This window comes from Camelina sativa, chromosome 19, assembly GCF_030686135.1.
Source record: "Camelina sativa cultivar CO46 ecotype springtype chromosome 19, ASM3068613v1".
Classification (NCBI taxonomy): domain Eukaryota; kingdom Viridiplantae; phylum Streptophyta; class Magnoliopsida; order Brassicales; family Brassicaceae; genus Camelina; species Camelina sativa.
The window spans coordinates 13,152,026-13,172,209 of NC_141898.1; the positions used below are offsets into that span (position 1 = coordinate 13,152,026).

Below are 20,184 nucleotides of genomic sequence, written 5' to 3' on the forward strand. Positions count from 1 at the left end.
AATAATAATAAATAAAAATAAAAAAAAAACGATTTTGATAAGTAATCATAGAGTATATATATATAAGGAACAGTGCTTTAGCTATACTCAAATCAGAGAGATGGTTACCAAATTTTATATTATTGAGCGATGTATTAGATAGATGGCGTCTCCCTCCGTTTCTCACCAGAGAACGGGCGACGGAAGAAAGCACCACGTCGAATAAGCCCAATAAGAGTTATTTTGTAACAAGTGGGTCACTGGATTGTGTAAGGCCAACGAGTAAGTCAAATAATGCGTTTGTGTTGTTAGCTTAGTTTAGCTAAGGTTAGTTGTTAGAGTTTGCTTATCTCTTTAGCTAAATTAGAGTGATGTATACGGAATACTAGACTTAGCAACCAAAAAAAAAGGAACCTACAAGTATTGCAAATACGATAGATCAAATATCAAATCAACAATTAATCAGATATTTAAACCTAATAAAAAAATTACACTTATTATAACAAAATTCTAAGTATAATTCTTAGTATCTTTACGCGAGTTTTACAATTGTCTAAATTTTCGACATAGAAACTACCATAATTACTGTTTGAGGCTTACGCGGATTGTATATATCATATATAGATGATATGAGTGTGCGAGGAGTAGAGCATAATTTGATATCATTGCTTTTTTTTTTTTTTGTGCAAACTTTTTGATATCATTGCTAGGGAAGACAAATGATGATGTGTCGACTCCAAATTCCATGAATCTGCATGCATACACGGTTACGGCATATATGATATACCTGATGTAAGTTTTTTTTATAAAAAAGAGTATGGCATTGGATTGAACTCGTGACTATATATTAGTCAAACAAAATTTATTAATTTATTGAAATGGATGATTGGACACCATAACCATTCCTTATTTAATGTATTTTGGAAGAAATTAAAACCAAACCATAACTCAACGTATAACTCCATTTATTGATTTCAATATACGTATTGGTTACACTGTATAAAATGAAAATATATACTGCAAATTTAAAATTTATTTCAAATATATGTTATTTTAATGTAAATTTTCAATAAATTTTTTAATTTGTATAAAATGAAAAAGACATTTTTTGATTTTATTTATTATGTTTGATATAATATTTAAAACATATAATTTAAAGATAAATTGTTAAGACATGCTGGAAAAAATAAAGTGCAAAAAGACACGTATACAAGTATTTTCCACTAGAATTCTATAAAACAGAAGTATATTTTATAAAATATAATAAGTTTACAGACCATCGGAGATGGTGATTGTAAGAAATTCTAAATCAACTTTTCTAAACTCAAACCTATTAAAATTAAACCATTATACTAAAAAAAAATAGAGTTAGTTTTAAATACAGAGGTTTTGGAACCAATTCTAAGGCTTTGGAACCAAAACTTTAGTTTTAATTTTTCTAAATTATATAAATAAATAAAATTTTCAAATTTGGAACCATGGTTGGTTGGAGATGGTCTTATACACATTATTAACATCTGGATTACATATAACTTATTACATTTATTACATTCAATGTATAGTTTTGTGCTAAAAATGGATATAGTGTTGAAATGTAATATAGAGGAGTTTCTTCACAAATCTACTCTAGGATTAATTAACCTATGACCTCACTAATATTTTAATGGAAGTGTTATAAATTATTAGGCAAACGCAAAAATATTCTAGTCTTCTTATGATTTTTCTTTTCTTTTTTGGTTTTTGCAATTAAAAATTGTCTTCTTAATTTCTTGTATATTCTCTCCATCGCTAGATCGCACTAGAGCAGATAAGATCCACATAGAACTTTGAAATGTGTACACTAATTAATTAGTAACAAAAACACCCCAAGATTTATATTGACTAATGTCGGATGTAATCTGCAACTAGGCATGTCAATTAGGCTAAAGTCTGCGGGTTGGCCAGTCCGGCTGGGCTTAAATATATATGTCCAGAAAAAATCGGGTTTTTCGGGCTCAGTTCGTTTGGGCAATAGGGTTTTTCGGCCTTAGCCCGGCCGAGCTCAGCCCAATCCGAAAAGCTCTTTAACAAATATATTTGTACGTTTCTGTTCACATTTTTGTTTGATTGCAATATTTGATTAATAATTTATTGTAAATAAAGTTGTAAACTCTAATCCTAATTTTTATATTTACTTAATTGCCATATTTAATACTTTTAAATTTTTTATCTATGATATTTTATATGAATTATATATTGGTTTATTTGGTTAAAGTATCGAAATTTTATTTAGTTTTAAATTTTTTCTATTAAATTAAGTTGGTTGTAGTAAATATAGATGAGGCTCGAAAATCTTTCAGACCAGACCGAACCGAACTCAAACATATGCAGGCTTTACGGATTTCGGGTCGGGCAGGGCCGAGCCAGCCCGATTGACACCCCTATCTGCAACTTGCATGTTTTCAAATTCACGTGTTTATGTATTGCTTCATGTTAGATATTGTGTACAGTTTAACTTATAATTAAGTTTCTAAATCGATTAATATATATATCAAAAATTCTTTTCATTTTACTTAGTCCATACTCCACTGTTAATACACTCTCTAGTTGCACTTACACACCTCTCTCTCTCTACATGTACAGATGATAAACGACAGATTCAGATTTACATAACGATGAGATTTTATATAGTGTATAATATTATATAAAATGTATTATACAAAATTTATATGTGTTTTCATTTTTTCATCATGTGCACACAAAAAGAAAAAAAAAGAACAAATGCTAATTAATAATCTGATTTAAAAATCCCCGTCTAGTACCGATTACGCCCCGTAAAATCGCCCTTTCCGCCTCGATTAATGATGAATCTCCGCCTAGCATCGATTATCCGATTATACCGTCTAATCTGATTAATTCCCGCTTAATTTTGTATATACCAATTATTTTTGGAGCCAAATATAAATCAAATATATATATATTTTTTGTTATTTAAACATTTAAATTAAGATTTTATGATGTTTTACAATAACTAATGTACAAACTTTTAATTAAAATCATACATTTTTTTCTTAAAATTACATTTTTATGTGTTTACCGTAGTTTTAAAGACAATACTTTAGTTTTATATTTTATTTGATATTTTTCTTTTCACATAAACAGAATTATACATATATTTAGTACTATATATTTTTAATTTACTATTAATTTAATAAAATGACCCTAAAACTAGGTCCCGATTAATCCCGTCTAATCTCCGATTTTCTCGCTAGGCGCTAGGCCCACTCCAACCGCCCGACTAGCGCCTAGCGGTTTCAAAAACATGGATATTGAGTAATGAATGACATGAGAAGTAATAATGATAAATCTGGTTACAGATTTAATACTACATTATTGTGATCAGCTTAAAGCCTTATACCATCTCCAATGGTTTTCCTTATTTTTTTCTCTATAATAGAGAAATTCTATAATAAAGGTGAGTTTTACTCCAATTCACCTTTGTTCTCACCTCTAAAATAGAGATTGCTATTTTTTCTCTATTTATAAAGGAACCTTTGTAAAAAAAAATAGAGCTCCTCTATAATGTAGTATTAAATAGCAATCTCTATTTTAGAAGTGAGAATAGAAGTAATTTGTTGAGATTTGATCTATTGATATAATTATTTTAAAGACGCCAGCGAAGTGGAACTAAATCTGAAGATGTATAAAATAGGAGTACAAATTACTTTGTTGATGTTAATTGTTTTATTTTAATGTTGTTAGATGGATTACGTTGGTGTCCATCGCACGAGTAATTCAAAACCTCCTCGTGTCAAATAATAGCTAGCTAGGGTAGATAAATGAGTAGATCTAATAGCTTGCTATACAAGTTTCTTTAAAAACCTATTAATACTCGGTCACGTTTCATAGCAAATATCAAAGGAAATTTTTCATCCCAATAAAAATATTTTACGTTTGAATCCGAACACGAAAGCCAGATTCAAAATCTCTATATTTATGGATTAGGCTTTAGAGTCTTGTGTTTGGAAGAATTGCGTATAGCATTGGAATCTTTTAGCACTATTTTTTTGTTTTGTCAACAATTTTTTTTTAAAACGTACACCATTCATATTCAATTTGTGGGGCGTGCCTTATGCTATAAATGTGTAATTAGATTATCTCAAACGAGATATATAAAATTGGAACGGAGAAATCTCCCACGATAAGATTAAAATATTTTGCTAGTCAACCATGATACACTTGTCGCTTGTGGAGCATGATCCTACACAGATAAGTTTCAATACTCCCAAGCTTAAACTGTTGTACTACCGTGACTAATGGTGTTGTCAATTTTGATTCGGTAATTATAAGCACAGCTCTCTCTGTCTTTGAGAGTAAACCAAATCGCTTTCTCTTATGACCTTACCCGGCTTATTTTAAGAACTGAGTAATGTGGTGACTTTGAAGCTATGGTCTTTCCAAACTTACTTTAAGGGTAAGATAGTTTTTATTATCTTTTGTATTTCTCTGACAATTTGAGCATTAGTTTCATTTTCTTTGCAGGTTTTTAGTCTATTCAGAAATTTTTCAAAGATCTACGACAAGAAATGCAAATATCAATGAAGCAGTATTAAAAAATTCAAATATTACATAATAATTCCATGTATAATGTGCTTCTGTCAAATTTAGAGTTATTTTCTAATTAGTGTTTGGTTGACCAAAAACAAAAATGTGCCTCTACCACATGATTACGACACAGATTTCACGAGAGGAAAGCCAATCAGATCTTTCAAAACTAAAAAAAAAAATCCGAATAAGACTTACCGAAAAAGCAAAGAGGAGGGAAGAAGGATGAAATGGATGATCGGAAAAAAAACTTGCACGATTGAAGAATGATCAAAGAAGCATTTGCAAAAATACTTTTTTGTTTATTTATTTGATTAAAAAAGTCTATATTTATCGGCAGGATAAATTCAATACGTTTTGAGGAATTTATGTTTTTGATCCGGTAATTATTAGGTTTTTGTAGCTTCTCCTAGTGCATCGTGGAAAAGTGGTTATTGAGTTCACTTTACATGTGTTTAATTTCTTTTCATAGATCTCTCCCCCAAATTTGAGTTTGAGGATTTGTGCAAAGTTATTTTTTTAGATTTCGCCTCACTTATGATAGCTTTAAATCCAAAAATTGTGGATCGAACCTTTAAAGTTGCATAATTAAAAATGAGTATTGTGAAATTAAACCAACTTCACTACGAAACTTGTGAATTTGGTTTGGAGGATTTGTACAAAAAAATTCCATTCTATTCTTGTGGTTGCTCAGAATTCAAAAAATGTGTAAATAGAACTGATTATGACCTTACCCGGCTTATTCAAGATATAAAAAAGTATTTACACAGATATATTATAATACAAATAGTATACCCAAACACAATAAATCAATACAATTCCGATGTAAAGGTTAAATTAACTCTAACTACACTTCGGTAGGTTTTTAGGCAATAGATGTATAATGTATAGTATAGTCATCTCATCACACGAATGATAAAGTAAAATTCATCAGTAAATTAAATGTTTTTTAAATATATTCTTTAATAATTTTAATATTTTGAAATTATATTAAGAAATACAGTAGAACCATTAATACTCTTCAAATTAATACTCGCTATAAATTAATAAATTTTTTCAGTTCCGAATTGGGCCAGTATAATAAATGACACATTTCGATAAAATAATAAGATAATAATTTTTTTTGAAATCCTATGTAAAAATATGGTCTCATCAATATCATAAATTAATAATCATATAAATTTATATATATATATATATAGTTATCTAAAATTTTTTAGTGAAATATGATTCTATTGTTCTTTGTCTATTCTTGAATTTGCATTCTTGTTGGAGTTCATCTCTAATTTTTTCATTGTTGCATTTTCAAATCGTATCCATAAATTGTGAAGAGTCATAGATGTGATAATTGCTTCTTTAGTAATTGGTTTTAAAGGTACCGCAATATCTTCTGCGACTTCATCATTACCATCAATGATAGTAGTAACAATTTTTTCTAAACTCTAAACTTCTAACATTTCTCATTTTTACCTAAATAATCTATTAAACAATTGACATTCATTCTATTACGATAACCAATATTATAAATTAAGAAAATTCTTCAAAAATATGAATTATAACAAAAGTATCTTATTTTATAATATAAAATTTTCAATATGAAAATGAGAAAATCTCTTTATAAATTAATAAAATATTAATTTATCGATAAATTAATAATTATTAATTAATCGATAAATTAAAACCTCTATAAATTAATAAAATTTTATGCTCCCGACCTTATTAATTTATAGAGGTTTTCCTGGAGAACATTTATTCAAATGTGAAGAAAGATAAAGGCATGCTCCAGGTTTGATGGGAGAAGAAAGAGAGCTGGCAACAGCTATTCTCTCACTGAAAGATCACTCTCCTCTGTCCCGCACTCCTCTCTTTCTTTTTTGTTTCTTTCTTTTCGACAGCTTTCATTTGATTCTCGATTTTAAAATTTGAATATCTTACTCTCATTTACTGATTTACATAAAACGTATATGTATGTATGTAGTATGTACTATATAATCTCTTTATTACGAGGCAAAAAAAAGAAGAAAAAGTTACAACATGTTTCTTAATAATTCACTAATAGTAAATGTAGAAATAATAAGAACAAAACTACTTCTAAACTTCTAAGGTTTACAACATACATCATTAATGTTCATCTTAAATCTTAGATAAGAGTTTCAAATCTGCATGGGATTATAAAAGGGAAAAGTATTCATTAACGTGATTTTTAATCCCTTTTAATTTGTGGTTTAAGGATGATAAGTATTTTAAGATTATAAATTCAACAAAAGAAGAAAATAATGCTTTTTCAAACAATTCAAATAAAAATAATTTCTGAACTTAGACAACTGTAGTTGGCTTCCCAAGGCTGCTGCTGGTGCTTCACCTATATATATACCCTATCCTCTTTGAAAACTCATCTCACATCACATTTCAACACTCTCCTCGAACAAACAAAATAAACCCTTAAACTTTCATTTCTACAATCTTTCCCCTAATGGGTCAAATCTTGAACCCTACCGTGTTACTCACCCTTCTGGTTTTAACAATGGTTGGGACAGTTTACTCCGGTAACTTCAACGAAGAGTTCGACTTAACTTGGGGTGAACACAGAGGCAAAATCTTTAGTGGAGGGAAGATGTTGTCACTGTCACTAGACCGGGTTTCCGGTTCGGGTTTTAAATCCAAGAAAGAGTATTTATTCGGAAGAATCGACATGCAGCTTAAACTCGTCGCCGGTAACTCCGCCGGAACCGTCACCGCCTACTACGTAAGCCTTCTTCTTTAAGAAACACTCACTTTTGTTTTGGTTTTTTTTGGTAACAGAAGACTAATGTAAAAGATGTGTTTGCAGTTGTCTTCAGAAGGACCAACACACGACGAGATAGATTTTGAGTTTCTTGGTAACGAAACAGGGAAGCCTTACGTTCTTCACACTAATGTCTTTGCACAAGGCAAAGGAAACAGAGAACAACAGTTTTATCTCTGGTTCGACCCAACCAAGAACTTCCACACTTATTCTCTTGTCTGGAGACCTCAACACATCATGTAATGACAATTAATCAAAAACATCTAACGATCAACACTTTTTTATGTTTCTTTTTATTGTCTCTTGACATTTGTGTGTTCTGTTTTACAGATTCATGGTGGATAACGTTCCAATCAGAGTATTCAACAACGCAGAGCAACTTGGTGTTCCGTTTCCCAAGAAACAACCAATGAAGATATACTCGAGCTTATGGAATGCAGATGACTGGGCTACAAGAGGTGGTTTGGTTAAGACAGATTGGTCTAAGGCTCCTTTCACAGCTTACTACAGAGGATTCAACGCAGCGGCTTGTACTGTTTCTTCAGGATCATCTTACTGTGATCCTAAGTTCAAGAGCACGTTTACTAATGGTGAGTCTCAAGTGGCTAATGAGCTTAATGCTTATGGGAGAAGAAGATTGAGATGGGTTCAAAAATATTTCATGATTTATGATTATTGTTCTGATGTCAAGAGGTTTTCTCAAGGATTCCCACCAGAGTGTAGGAGGTCTAGAGTCTAATGTTTTGTTGTTGTTTAGTGAAAAATTATCTTTGTTGTTTTATTTAAAATAAAATTGATTTGATTACTTCACTGGCCTTTGCTTACTCCCATGACAATATTCATTCTACGAGTCAATAAATGTGTCACGGGACTCACTATACTGTCGTAAAAAGATTTTAAAAAAGAAGAAGCTGTAGATTCTTGAAGTTGCGAACGCCAGTACAAACAAATAATTTAAGTATGAACACTTGACAAACATGACTTCACCTAATAAACCAAATTCCAAATTAGAAGGTACAAAGATCACGTGTAGAGGTGTCAACTTGAAAGCAAGAGTTCAATGGGTTGGACACAAACATGACTTTGTCTATAAAAACCAATCCAAATCAAAAGCCACAAAGATCACAGCCAGAGTCCAATGGTTTGTATCTTGATGGGGCTGCTTAATCCGGTTTAACACTTCTAATTTAAGGCAAACATGAAGAAATAACACCTATATTGTTGTTATATGCAACTTGCTAAGAGATCGCAGGAGGTTTACTTTTATAGTCTTTTAGTATGTACATAGAACAAGAGGTCATACTTTTAAAAATGAAAAAGAAACCTGATAATAAATAAGATCACATGGACTATATGTATAACCGCAAATTTGATCTATGATGCTTCTATCCTGGTTAGAAAAAGACAGCTAGTTGTACCTCTCACTTTTCAAAATTAAAAACATGAAATTTGGATATTCTGGAGACAGATAATGACATTAAGGAAAAAAGTATCTATACTAGTTGCTTCAGGGTGATCTAGTGATCAAGTTGTTAGGTTGGGATGCTTTAACGATCGTCTTCTCGTGGATGTAATGAGCAAAATTCACTCTTGCTCGTTGTTCGTTCTGGAGACAAATATATGAGCAGTGAGAATCATGTGTTTTAAACTGCTTCAACTAACCAGTCTTAAAATAAAGCAGAATGAGACAATTGATTATGGATAACTCACGGGTATTCTGCAGTGAACTTGAAGGTCATCGTTCATCTGGTGGAGACGGCTTTTTGCTAGCTCTGCAGCCTCACCAGCTCTCTTCGAAGCTTCACCAGCCTGTTTACAGAACAATATTCAGATTCAGTAAAAGCCTCCAAGATAAAGTTGCACACTTGCACTAATCCATTGACCAGTTAACAAGTTACAAGTCTGTAATGGTGTGGTTAAACATATTTCTTCTCAGCTTAGTTACTTTAGTGAAGTTATTGAACCAATAAAACTGATAAACCTAAGAGCTTGATTGGTGTGACTCTACCACTAAAAGGAACTGTTGTGAAGTTTTGTTTTGAACTCACCTGACTTTTGTAGTCATTTTGATCTGCTGATTTCTCCAACATGTCCCTGAGACGAGATATTTCTCCAACTAGATCCAACACCATTACTTCAGTATCTTGCAACTGATTTCTTGAGAACTCAAATGCTCTTTCAGCGTTTAGACGGAAAGAGGAGCAGTTCAAACAAGAGCATGAACCTCTACATCCTCTCATACTTCTTCTCAGAATCCCTTTTGAAGGAGAAACGGAGGGAGGAGTTGCCAATACAGCAGAAGAGTCAAGCAGCTCAGCTGTTAGTTGCTCTGCACTGATTTTTGCTTCTGTTTCCCCTGCACCATTCATATTTTCTCCGCCCACCAAATTGTTGACAAATGTTTTGGGCAATGCAGATGAAGCAACCTCACTTGAACTTCTCGAGCCAACAAGAGGAGATGATAATGGGATCTCAGAGCCTAAAGGAGTTTCTGAGTTCTTTTCAGTATCTGGGATGACATGCTTAACTTGTGTTTCTTGTTCCTTGTCAATATCAGACTGTTCTGGAGATACAGATAAATGTTCACAAGGAATTGACTCTTCGTTTTCGTTAGAGCTTGTATCTGATTCTCCAGCAGCATTAGATGTCACCATTTCCTGTACCCCTTCATTCTCAGAGACTAATGTCGATGATGGAGTATTCTCCTCTGTGTTCTTTTGCTGATCTGGATGATCAACTGTTTCAGGCACACCTAGATAAATCAGCAAAGACAAAGAACCATCAGTATCTCAATCTGTCAAGTTTCTTTTCCTTCCAACACAAAATAATCAGGCAGATACTAGCCACCAATATACATTAAGCAACTAACTGTACCAATACATTGTTACTACTAACCCTAGATATAAATAACTAAGAGTTGTATTGGATTAGGAATAGGCTTACAAGGATTATTTTCTTGAACATCTCTGAGATATGGAAGCATTCTTCTGTAATTAACGGAACCTGGTGTTTTGAATAACTTGCGCCTAGAGCATGCCTGTTTCATGTCAAAAAGAATCTCATTATTCTGGACTTTCCATGGCCAACATGGAAGTGACCTTAAAACTAAAGCTAGAACAAGCAAGGTTTCTGCATAGATAAAATCTTTTACAGCTTTCTTGTTGGGACTGGACGCAATAACCCTCTTCAAAGGACTAGCGTTTCTAAATAAGCTTCCAGCTGAATCTTTAACTAAGACCGTGTCAACAGACTGCGAGACAGGTTTGGTGGTTTCAGGAAGTTGGCATTTGGGTGTCATCAATTCACTAACTTCCTCCTCTACATCTTCACCAGTTTCTCCAGCTTCTCTGTTACAGGACAAACTAATATCTGGAGGATTCTGGCTTAAAGGTTTTGAGCACCGCGTTGATGACGTTCCATCTGTAGAAACAATTGCCAAATTAGCATATCAATCTCAATATCAATTTCAATTTCCCTTTTGATGAATATAAATAAAACCAAAGACTTACCATCTACAACTTGCATCAAGTAAGGAAGCAATCTCTTATAGCTTAAAGAATTAGGGTTCTTGAATATTTTAGCTATAGAACATGGATGAAGAACCTGTGCGAATACACACATCAAACGAGAATCAAATCAAGCAACCAACATAAACATAGTACCTTAAAATGTAACAACTCAACAAAATCCAAATACCGATTTGTTGCTCCCGAGATTAGTAGTAACGCTTCTCTTCACTGATGCTGCTACATTGATCTCTTCATTAACCAATTCAGAACCAGACGGCGTCGTTTGAATCAACTCCTCTGCTTCTACATTTCCTAATCCACAAGCATGAGCTTTGATTCCATCTTTTTCACCAGAAACCAAAAAACACAAAATCATTATCAATAATTATGATCCAATTCTAAAAGGTGCCTTAAAAGATCAAAGAAACTTACTGTTCGAATCCGGACAGTTGCAACGACATATATGGTATTGTTCTTCCTTGTTTCGGTTTCTTCCTTTGCCGTTAAATTCGCAGTCGTCGGTGGAGATTGGATTCGGGGAGAAGACGCGTCTGAGACGCAGATCCTTGATGGTGACTCGCGGAGGATACGTTCGATCGATTTTTCCGGGGAGTGATGGTGATGGATGATGGACGCGAGATCGGTTCACTGTTTGAGATGCGAGTCTCTGGTGGTTCTGTGATTTTTTAGTAGCGAGGATCTCTGTAGCTGAAGGAGACGAGAATCGCATCCTCTTCCGTGGGATCTGGTTTGGTTCCGCCATAGCTTGAAGCTTCGTCGAGAGAGAGAGAGAGAGAGAGAGAGCGAGAGTTTTTTTTAATATTTTATTTGGCGGGGATATAACGAAAAGGTTGTAGATGTTTTGGCGGGAAACTAGATGGCGGGAAGCGTGGATTTTGTGCGGGAAATAGTATAAAAGGGCCTTACAGAATATTGTTGAGATAGGCCCATGTAGCCCATTATGAATATGGTCCACAACAGTTGTGATTGTTGCTCTCTTTTCGTATTGCTAAAATCAAACCGGACGGTTTCAAAATCGGTTCAATTGTATTACGAACCTATTGTTCGCTTTGTTTTATATAAACCGGTTTAAATTTAATCTGTCGTATAAGCTTTATGCAAAGAATATATATTTTTTATGTGTTGTAATCAAAGATTACATTTACATTTTAATCGTTGAAGCCTAATTTATTTAATGAAAATATAAGTAGCAAGGATATTGTATTAAATATTGTTGCATTTGGTGGAATTGGTAGTGCCGTGTAAATCTAACTATTCTTAATTAAAACATCTTACGGTAATATGTTTAATTAATCTCTGTTACACAAAAACAGCTTCGTGTAAAGTGGAAACGCATATTGTCAATCAATAAGGCAATATTTCTATTCTCGACAAAACAATAACTAGTTTGGGACACCCCGAAAAGGGAAAAAAACCTTACAGGACATGCAGACACAGGAACAGACTGTCATATATGCAAATGCTGATCCAGTGATCATCACCAAGTTTCTCACGTCCACAAATATATAAAAAGCAGATAACGCATTTTAATCATTTTATATCATCAGTAAATACTACTGTATAAAATCTCTATAGATAGACCATGAATTTAGGACAAATTATTTTTCTCTTTTCTTCCACAATACAGCAGCGCCGCCAAGATTCGTAAGAATGATTTAGTCACAGGCTCACAGCTCATCATCGATGTTTTAAATGCATATAAAACAACACACACAGCTCATCGAATGCTCTTTATGTGCTCTACTTTACTAATATGTCCTCATTCATTCATTTGTATATCTATAAACCATATATGCAAAATAATTTCAACTCATATCAAACGTCTAGTAATGCCAACCAAAATCAAGTATTAGTATCATATTATAAACTCCCTTCTCAATCTATACACCGAAATGTTACCGTGAATGTGTAATCGATTTAATCGACAGCCCATATGTGTTTAGATTATGTGGTTGTAATTAAGTCACAAAATTTGAAAAACTATATTATAGCTGTGTCAACATTTTAGGAAGTTGTCTAATCGAACTAAATTAATAAGTAGATAAGAAAACCTATATTACAAAGGTTGATTTTCAATTAACCAAAATTTTATGTTGGGCGTTTAGAAAAGTATAAGGTTGTGACTTGTGACCATGTCATATTGTCATGCCAATTTATGTTGATAAATCATTTAGAAACAAATAATTTTTATGTAGTATCATAGTACACAGATTCGATTACATCAAGTAGCATGTATCAATCGAAAATATGCGATGATTTTTTTAAAGTAGAGTGTATATAATTACTTTTCCATTTTTGCTTCAAACTATATCAGATTAGCTAGGTCGGTTGTATTACAATAAAATTAAATGCACGTTACATCTTTTATTTTTAAAATACATTTGTCTGACAAATTTGGTCAAAAGAAAATGACCGCCTCTCTTTGGAGAGGTTTTTTGAGGTTATAATAAGCCATTGACTCTTAATTTTCTATTTGGAAATGTTAAACAAATTCCAATCGTCTTCTATTTTAATAACTAGGGTGGTAAACTAAAATATAAGTAATATATCTTTAATTTAATAAACCATAGCTTTGTTGAAAAAAAGAAAAAAAACAAGAGAATTATACAAAAATTTAAAGACCTAAAGGAGAGCTTGTAATTATAATGCCCAAATACCCAAGTAGTTCCACTTCCATGCATGTTCTTATGTATTTTTTTTCTCATTAATATTTGTTATCATAGAAATGAGACCATTCTAGAGTTTATATTAGTTTATATTATAGACTTACTAGATAAGGATCCGTCTGATGGGCGGATTTAAAATTTTGTAAATAAAATAAAAATTTAATAACTATATATTAATATTTATTGTACATTATATGATAACTATACTGATTTATATCATATACAAATCTTTTATGTATGTTACTATTAAAAGTGTATTCTTTACATCTAGGTATATTGTATGTTACAAATATATTATTTACCATCACCTAGAAAATGTTTATATGAACAAATTAAGTCAACTATCATATGGCTTTTTACTTTCACTTTTGCATAGTTTCTTTAATCACTAAAATTGTTGGCTCAAAAAACATTCTGAATAAAAAATAAATTATGTCACAATAGTGTATGACTAACCAAAGAGAGAACCTCGGTTCTGCCCTCCTCCATTATTGAGACATCCTTGCGTCCAACCTCCTCCACCGTGGACAGAACCTTCGCTCCACCTTCCTCCCTTGGGGAGATAACCTTGCGTCCAACCTCCCCCACCCTTGCGTCCAACTTCCTCCACCATAGAGAGAAACTCGGCTCTGCCCTCCTCCTGTGTGGAGAGAACATGTTTACGTCTTTTAGCTATCTCAAGGTGGTTTGCTCCAGCAACCAATGAAACTAAAGACCTTTTTCCAACTTCACAAAATCTTTTGATAGTAACTGATGTTAAATTTCTCAATGTATTCATAGAAGTTTCTTTGACATACCATGATATAGCCTCTGTCTTCAAGCTCATATGGATCTATCAACAACGATTTATGTTTTTCCAATCTATCTATGTTTGTTGTAGGCTTTTGTTTGATCAGCCTATTTTATCCTTCCATTAAGTTGATGACCTTCTCCTCTTTATCTCCTTTTGAGATTGAACGAATAGTAACAATTATGTTTGCACAAAAAAAAGGTTTATGACCAACCAATCAAGGTTTGAGAAATTAGAAAAAACATAATTTGATCTAATTAATGAATAATAGAAAATTATAAGCACGGTAATATATGAATCTCAAATAATTAAAAGATGAAAATATAAATTAAATAAAACAATCTAAAACTACTACAATAAATTTTAAAATACAGTATTAGAAAAAGAAGATGCATATATTAATCTTCCATTTTTTTTTTGGTCAACATATTAATCTTACTTATTTCAAACTGAAAATGTAGAAAGTATAAAATTTTACCAAGAAAAATAAAGCTAGTCGAAATTATTTTGTTTGGTGAAAAATGTCATCATCTCTTTGCTTATATAGAGGGGTGTATATACAATCTTTTTCCTGTTAAGATTAACAAAGTTTTTTTTTAGTATAATAAGATTACAATTATCTTATGCATCATTTTACCAAGCTTGAAAACTGTGATTTTTTATCGTTAAAATTGACATGTGTCACGATCAGATGAGTTACTAAATTTGATATGTGATTTTTGATCGTTAAAATTGACACATGTCACGATCTGATGAGTTATTAACTTGGATATTTAATCGTTAAAACTGACACATGTCACGATCTGGTGAGTTTTTAACTTTAATATCTGATCGTTAGAACTAATACGTGTCACGATCTGGTGAGTTACTAACTTTTGAAAACCAAGCTTTATATAATAAGATAGTAACAAATTGTCGGTGTTCAGTTACCAATTTTTATCTGAATTAAAACACTCACAAATTTTGGAAAAACAAAATTTCTAATGAAAGCTAAATATAAAAGTTACGTTGTGTATATCAAGCTCTCGTAAATCACCCCGTGTGTAATATAGCTTAGATCTTGGCGGAATCCGTCGCCCCAAAACAGTTCCACGATCATTGGAAAATCACCAAAACGAGTGTACAAAATACATAAGAGATTTTTTGAGAAAGAAGAAGAAATATGATGAAATCCTACTTCTCTATGACTCTATCTCTCATGGATCTGATCATATACAACACCTAGCCCATTGAAAGTGTAACAATCTAGCTGCTAAACATGAGTCCAAGCTAAACTTTAATTTTAGTCCATCATTGCTCCATCTAGTACAATGCTTAGAGATTCACCTTAAACAATACGTAGAACAAATTAAAAGACTAAGAACTCAAGACTAACTATAACATTGTTCACATTGGGCGAGTTCTTTCCATGGATCCTTCTATTGCCTTCATCTCTCATAACTTAAATATAGAAGTTTCACTCATACTGTCACACATAACATTAAGTAACTAAATACAATCATAATGAAAAACTTGCTTATAGTCATTCTAATTAGACAGCATATTAGCTCGAATTATGTAATAGACGAAATATGAATTAATAAAAAAAATATATGTAAAATCTAGACCATTACGCAAGTCAGTTTGGTTAAATTTACCCCAACATTGCATGTTATCAATTTCTCTAATAAATAACCGATCAAGTTGCATCATAAATTAAGAATTTCCCATTTATGGAAATATAATAAATGAAAAATAATAATTTGCTCCACGCAAGCTTCGAATCACGGTGTGGGAACTGGGAAGGCTGCATCAAAGCAGTGCAATGAATGTTGCATCAGTAGGTATGCCGTATGCATGCCGGTCAACACAATCTATATAGGCTGTAGCCATTAGCCACCACTATAGAAACTTTGTGGTCCTCAGCCACCAATAGGTTCAAGGTTCGACCACATTTAAAAGAATCATTTCTTAACACATATATAAAATTCCAGTTTTGTCCAAAAAAAAACAATATAACTCCATTACTACCTCTTTAAAGTTAAGCTTCAAAAATATTAATTACCGACCATACTACACCAAACACGAATTATGATTCCAAAATTAATCTCCATTATTACAACCACCTTCCTTCAATAATTATTTCAATCAATTTATCCTTTTTCCATTATTATCATCCATATAATAAACATATATCATAATCAACAAAAAAACAGAATCTCTGTATTCATTAACTATTACAATAACATTTTATACAAAAAAAGAAAATATTGTAATAAAAACGCGTATTTTTTTTTTTTTTTTTTTTTTTTCTGTTTTCAAGTGAATTTATATAAACAGTAGTATATTTTTTTTAAACGGAACGGGACGGGGACTAAACGGTTAGGTTTATAATAGGCCTTGACACCTCACTCCTCATTTGCTTCCATTCATCTTCTCTCTCTTCTTCCAAAAATCAAAAAACAGAAAGAACAAAAATTACCAAACCCTAAACCAAATCCTCCTTCATCATCATCTTCTTCCTTCTTTCCTTCTTCATTTCCAACGCGCCGCGCGTGTTCACTTCATCAATGGAGGCTCCAACGCCTCTCCATCTTCTCTTCCTCCTCCTCCTCCTCCTCACCACATTCCTAACCACATCCGTCGCCGACGACGGAGCAGCAATGCTCGCTTTAGCTAAATCATTCAATCCTCCGCCGTCAGATTGGTCAACAACAACATCAACCGGATTCTGCCAATGGAGCGGCGTAAGATGCACCTCAAATCGCGTCACTTCAATCAGCCTCGCTGATAAATCTCTCGCCGGCGTTATCGCTCCTGAGATCTCGACTCTCTCCGAGCTCAAAACCGTCGCTCTTCAGCGTAATAGACTCACCGGTAAAATCCCTTCGTTTGCTAAACTCTCTTCTCTCCAAGAGATCTACATTGACGAGAATTTTTTCCTCGGAGTTGAGACCGGAGCTTTCGCCGGACTCACTAGTCTTCAGATCTTGAGTTTGAGCGATTGCAGGAACATTACTCCTTGGGGTTTTCCATCTGAGCTCGTTGATTCGACTTCCCTCACTACCATTTACCTCGACAGCACTAACATCTTCGGAGCTTTGCCTGACGTTTTCGATTCCTTCGCTTCTCTTCAAAACCTCCGGCTATCGTACAACAACATCACCGGAGTTTTGCCGCCGTCGCTTTCCAAATCTTCGATTCAGAACCTCTGGATCAACAACCAACTCGTTGGGATGACCGGAACGATCGAAGTGCTCTCGAGTATGACGTCATTGTCACAAGCTTGGCTTCAGAAGAATCAGTTCTCTGGACCTATCCCAGATCTCTCCAAGAGCGAGAATCTCTTCGATCTACAGCTCCGGGACAATCAGTTAACCGGAATTGTACCTCCGACGCTTCTTTCACTCAAAAGCTTGAAGAACGTTACTTTTGATAACAATAAGCTGCAAGGTCCTTTTCCTTTCTTCCCACCGGATGTTAAATTAAGCACGAAAGGAAACGTATTCTGTACTAGTAATCCAGGACAGAGCTGTAGTCCTCAGGTGACGACGCTTTTAGCTGTGGCTGGAGGTTTGGGGTATCCGCCAATGCTGGCTGAGTCTTGGAAAGGTGATGATGCTTGTGGTGGTTGGGCTTATGTTTCTTGTGATTCAGGTGGGAAGAATGTTATCACTTTGAATCTTGGGAAACATGGATTCAATGGCTTTATATCACCGGCGATTGCGAATCTCACTTCTTTGAAGAGTGTTTACCTTAATGACAACAATTTAAGTGGTGTTATCCCCAAGGAGTTGACGTTGATGACTAGTTTGCAGTTGATTGATGTCTCCAACAACAACCTTAAAGGGGAGATACCGAAGTTTCCAGCTTCAGTGAAGTTTAATTACAAACCGGGGAACTCTCTGTTGGGAACTAAAGGTGGAGATGATTCAACGCCTGGAACTGGTGCTGATACTAGTGGTGGTCCTGGTGGGTCTTCTGGTGGTCATGGTGGTAGTAAGGCTCCGGTGATCGTTGGTGTTATTGTGGCGGTTTTAGTTTTTCTTGCCATTTTAGGATTTGTGGTTTACAAATTTGTTATGAAGAGGAAGTATGGGAAGTTTAATAGGACGGATCCTGAGAAGGCTGGGAAGGTTTTGGTTAGTGATGCTATATCTAATGGTGGTGGTAGTGGTGGATATGCTAATGGACATGGAGCTAATAACTTCAATGCGTTGAACAGTCCTAGTAGTGGTGACAATAGTGATCGTTTCCTTCTTGAAAGTGGAAGTGTTACCATTCCAATGGAGGTTCTTCGTCAGGTGACAAATAATTTCAGTGAGGATAACATATTGGGTAGAGGTGGTTTTGGTGTTGTATACGCTGGGGAATTACACGACGGAACAAAGACTGCGGTCAAGAGGATGGAATGTTCAGCAATGGGTAATAAAGGAATGAGCGAGTTTCAGGCTGAGATAGCGGTACTCACTAAGGTCAGGCATAGACACCTGGTCGCTTTATTAGGTTACTGTGTGAACGGGAACGAGAGGTTGCTTGTCTACGAGTACATGCCACAGGGAAATCTTGGACAACACTTGTTTGAGTGGCGTGAACTCGGATACTCTCCTCTGACATGGAAACAGAGGGTGAGTATTGCTCTAGATGTGGCAAGAGGTGTGGAATATCTCCATAGTTTGGCGCAGCAAAGCTTCATCCACAGAGATTTAAAGCCCTCTAACATCCTTCTAGGAGATGACATGAGGGCCAAGGTTGCTGATTTCGGACTGGTTAAGAACGCACCAGATGGGAAATACTCTCTTGAAACAAGATTAGCAGGCACATTTGGTTATCTAGCTCCAGAATATGCTGGTAAGTTCACATTATTCTTATCTCTACTCATGTTAATTTCACAATGTGCCTAGTCTGTGTTATGGTTCTATGCAATACATTCTGCCGTTTGTGTTATTTGTGCTTATAGTATCTGCATTGGATACTGATCTTATACTTGTATATGGTTGCAGCTACTGGAAGAGTAACGACGAAAGTGGATGTGTATGCATTTGGAGTGGTTCTTATGGAAATATTAACTGGAAGGAGAGCTTTAGATGATTCATTACCAGACGAGCGATCTCATCTAGTAACATGGTTCAGAAGAACGCTAATCAACAAAGAAAACATCCCCAAGGCGCTCGACCAAACCTTAGAGGCCGACGAGGAAACAATGGAGAGCATTCACAGAGTTGCTGAGCTTGCAGGACACTGCACAGCCCGAGAACCTCAACAAAGACCAGACATGGGCCACGCGGTAAACGTGCTAGGTCCACTAGTAGAGAAATGGAAACCGTCGTGCCAAGAAGAAGAAGAGAGTTTCGGGATCGATGTAAACATGAGTTTACCTCAAGCTTTACAGAGATGGCAAAACGAAGGAACATCATCATCGACAATGTTCCATGGAGACTTCTCTTATTCTCAGACACAGACTAGTATTACTCCAAAGACCTCTGGTTTTCCTAACACGTTTGATTCAGCTGATGGTCGGTGACACCAAACTTTGTGTCGATCTGTGTTAAATCGGTGTTACTAAGTTTTTTCGTTCTGGTTTTGGCTTCTCTCTTTTTTTTTTTTTTTTTAATGATATGATGATTATATGTAATATGTTGTAAGCACTAAAGCACATATGTATCTTGTATTTGCGTCTGACCACTTTGAGCTTTTGCATTTGTTCATTCTTTTTAAGGAAAAACTGTATTACGTAGCTTTGGTTTTGTAGAAAAGGGAAAAATATGAAAACCAAATGTTAGTTTGAAATTTGAAGTGCTGTAACTAGAAATCTTTTGCTTAGCTGTGAAATTTGTGAACAAAGTTTCTGTTATTTTCTTTTTTTGTTTG

The 20,184-nt window shown here is 34.1% G+C and overlaps 3 protein-coding genes across 3 annotated transcripts; 2 read left to right on the forward strand and 1 right to left on the reverse strand.

The window, feature by feature from the left end:
- The first annotated feature begins 6,363 nt into the window (after positions 1–6,363).
- Positions 6,364–8,158, forward strand: LOC104766294 (putative xyloglucan endotransglucosylase/hydrolase protein 16). Its single transcript, XM_010490148.2, has 3 exons — positions 6,364–7,309; positions 7,394–7,587; positions 7,679–8,158. Exons 1-3 carry the CDS (start codon positions 7,037–7,039, stop codon positions 8,085–8,087), a joined length of 876 nt encoding a protein of 291 aa, XP_010488450.2. The 5' UTR covers positions 6,364–7,036; the 3' UTR covers positions 8,088–8,158.
- Positions 8,159–8,651: 493 nt separating this feature from the next.
- LOC104766295 (uncharacterized) lies at positions 8,652–11,677 on the reverse strand. The gene is made up of 8 exons (XM_010490149.3): positions 11,290–11,677; positions 11,045–11,199; positions 10,858–10,951; positions 10,500–10,768; positions 10,292–10,385; positions 9,397–10,100; positions 9,059–9,157; positions 8,652–8,954 (listed from the first exon to the last, which is right to left on the reverse strand). Exons 1-8 carry the CDS (start codon positions 11,618–11,620, stop codon positions 8,856–8,858), a joined length of 1,845 nt encoding a protein of 614 aa, XP_010488451.2. The 5' UTR covers positions 11,621–11,677; the 3' UTR covers positions 8,652–8,855.
- A 4,924-nt stretch (positions 11,678–16,601) lies between these two features.
- Positions 16,602–20,103, forward strand: LOC104766296 (receptor-like kinase TMK4). The gene is made up of 2 exons (XM_010490150.3): positions 16,602–19,164; positions 19,317–20,103. Exons 1-2 carry the CDS (start codon positions 16,884–16,886, stop codon positions 19,835–19,837), a joined length of 2,802 nt encoding a protein of 933 aa, XP_010488452.1. The 5' UTR covers positions 16,602–16,883; the 3' UTR covers positions 19,838–20,103.
- Positions 20,104–20,184: the final 81 nt, after the last annotated feature.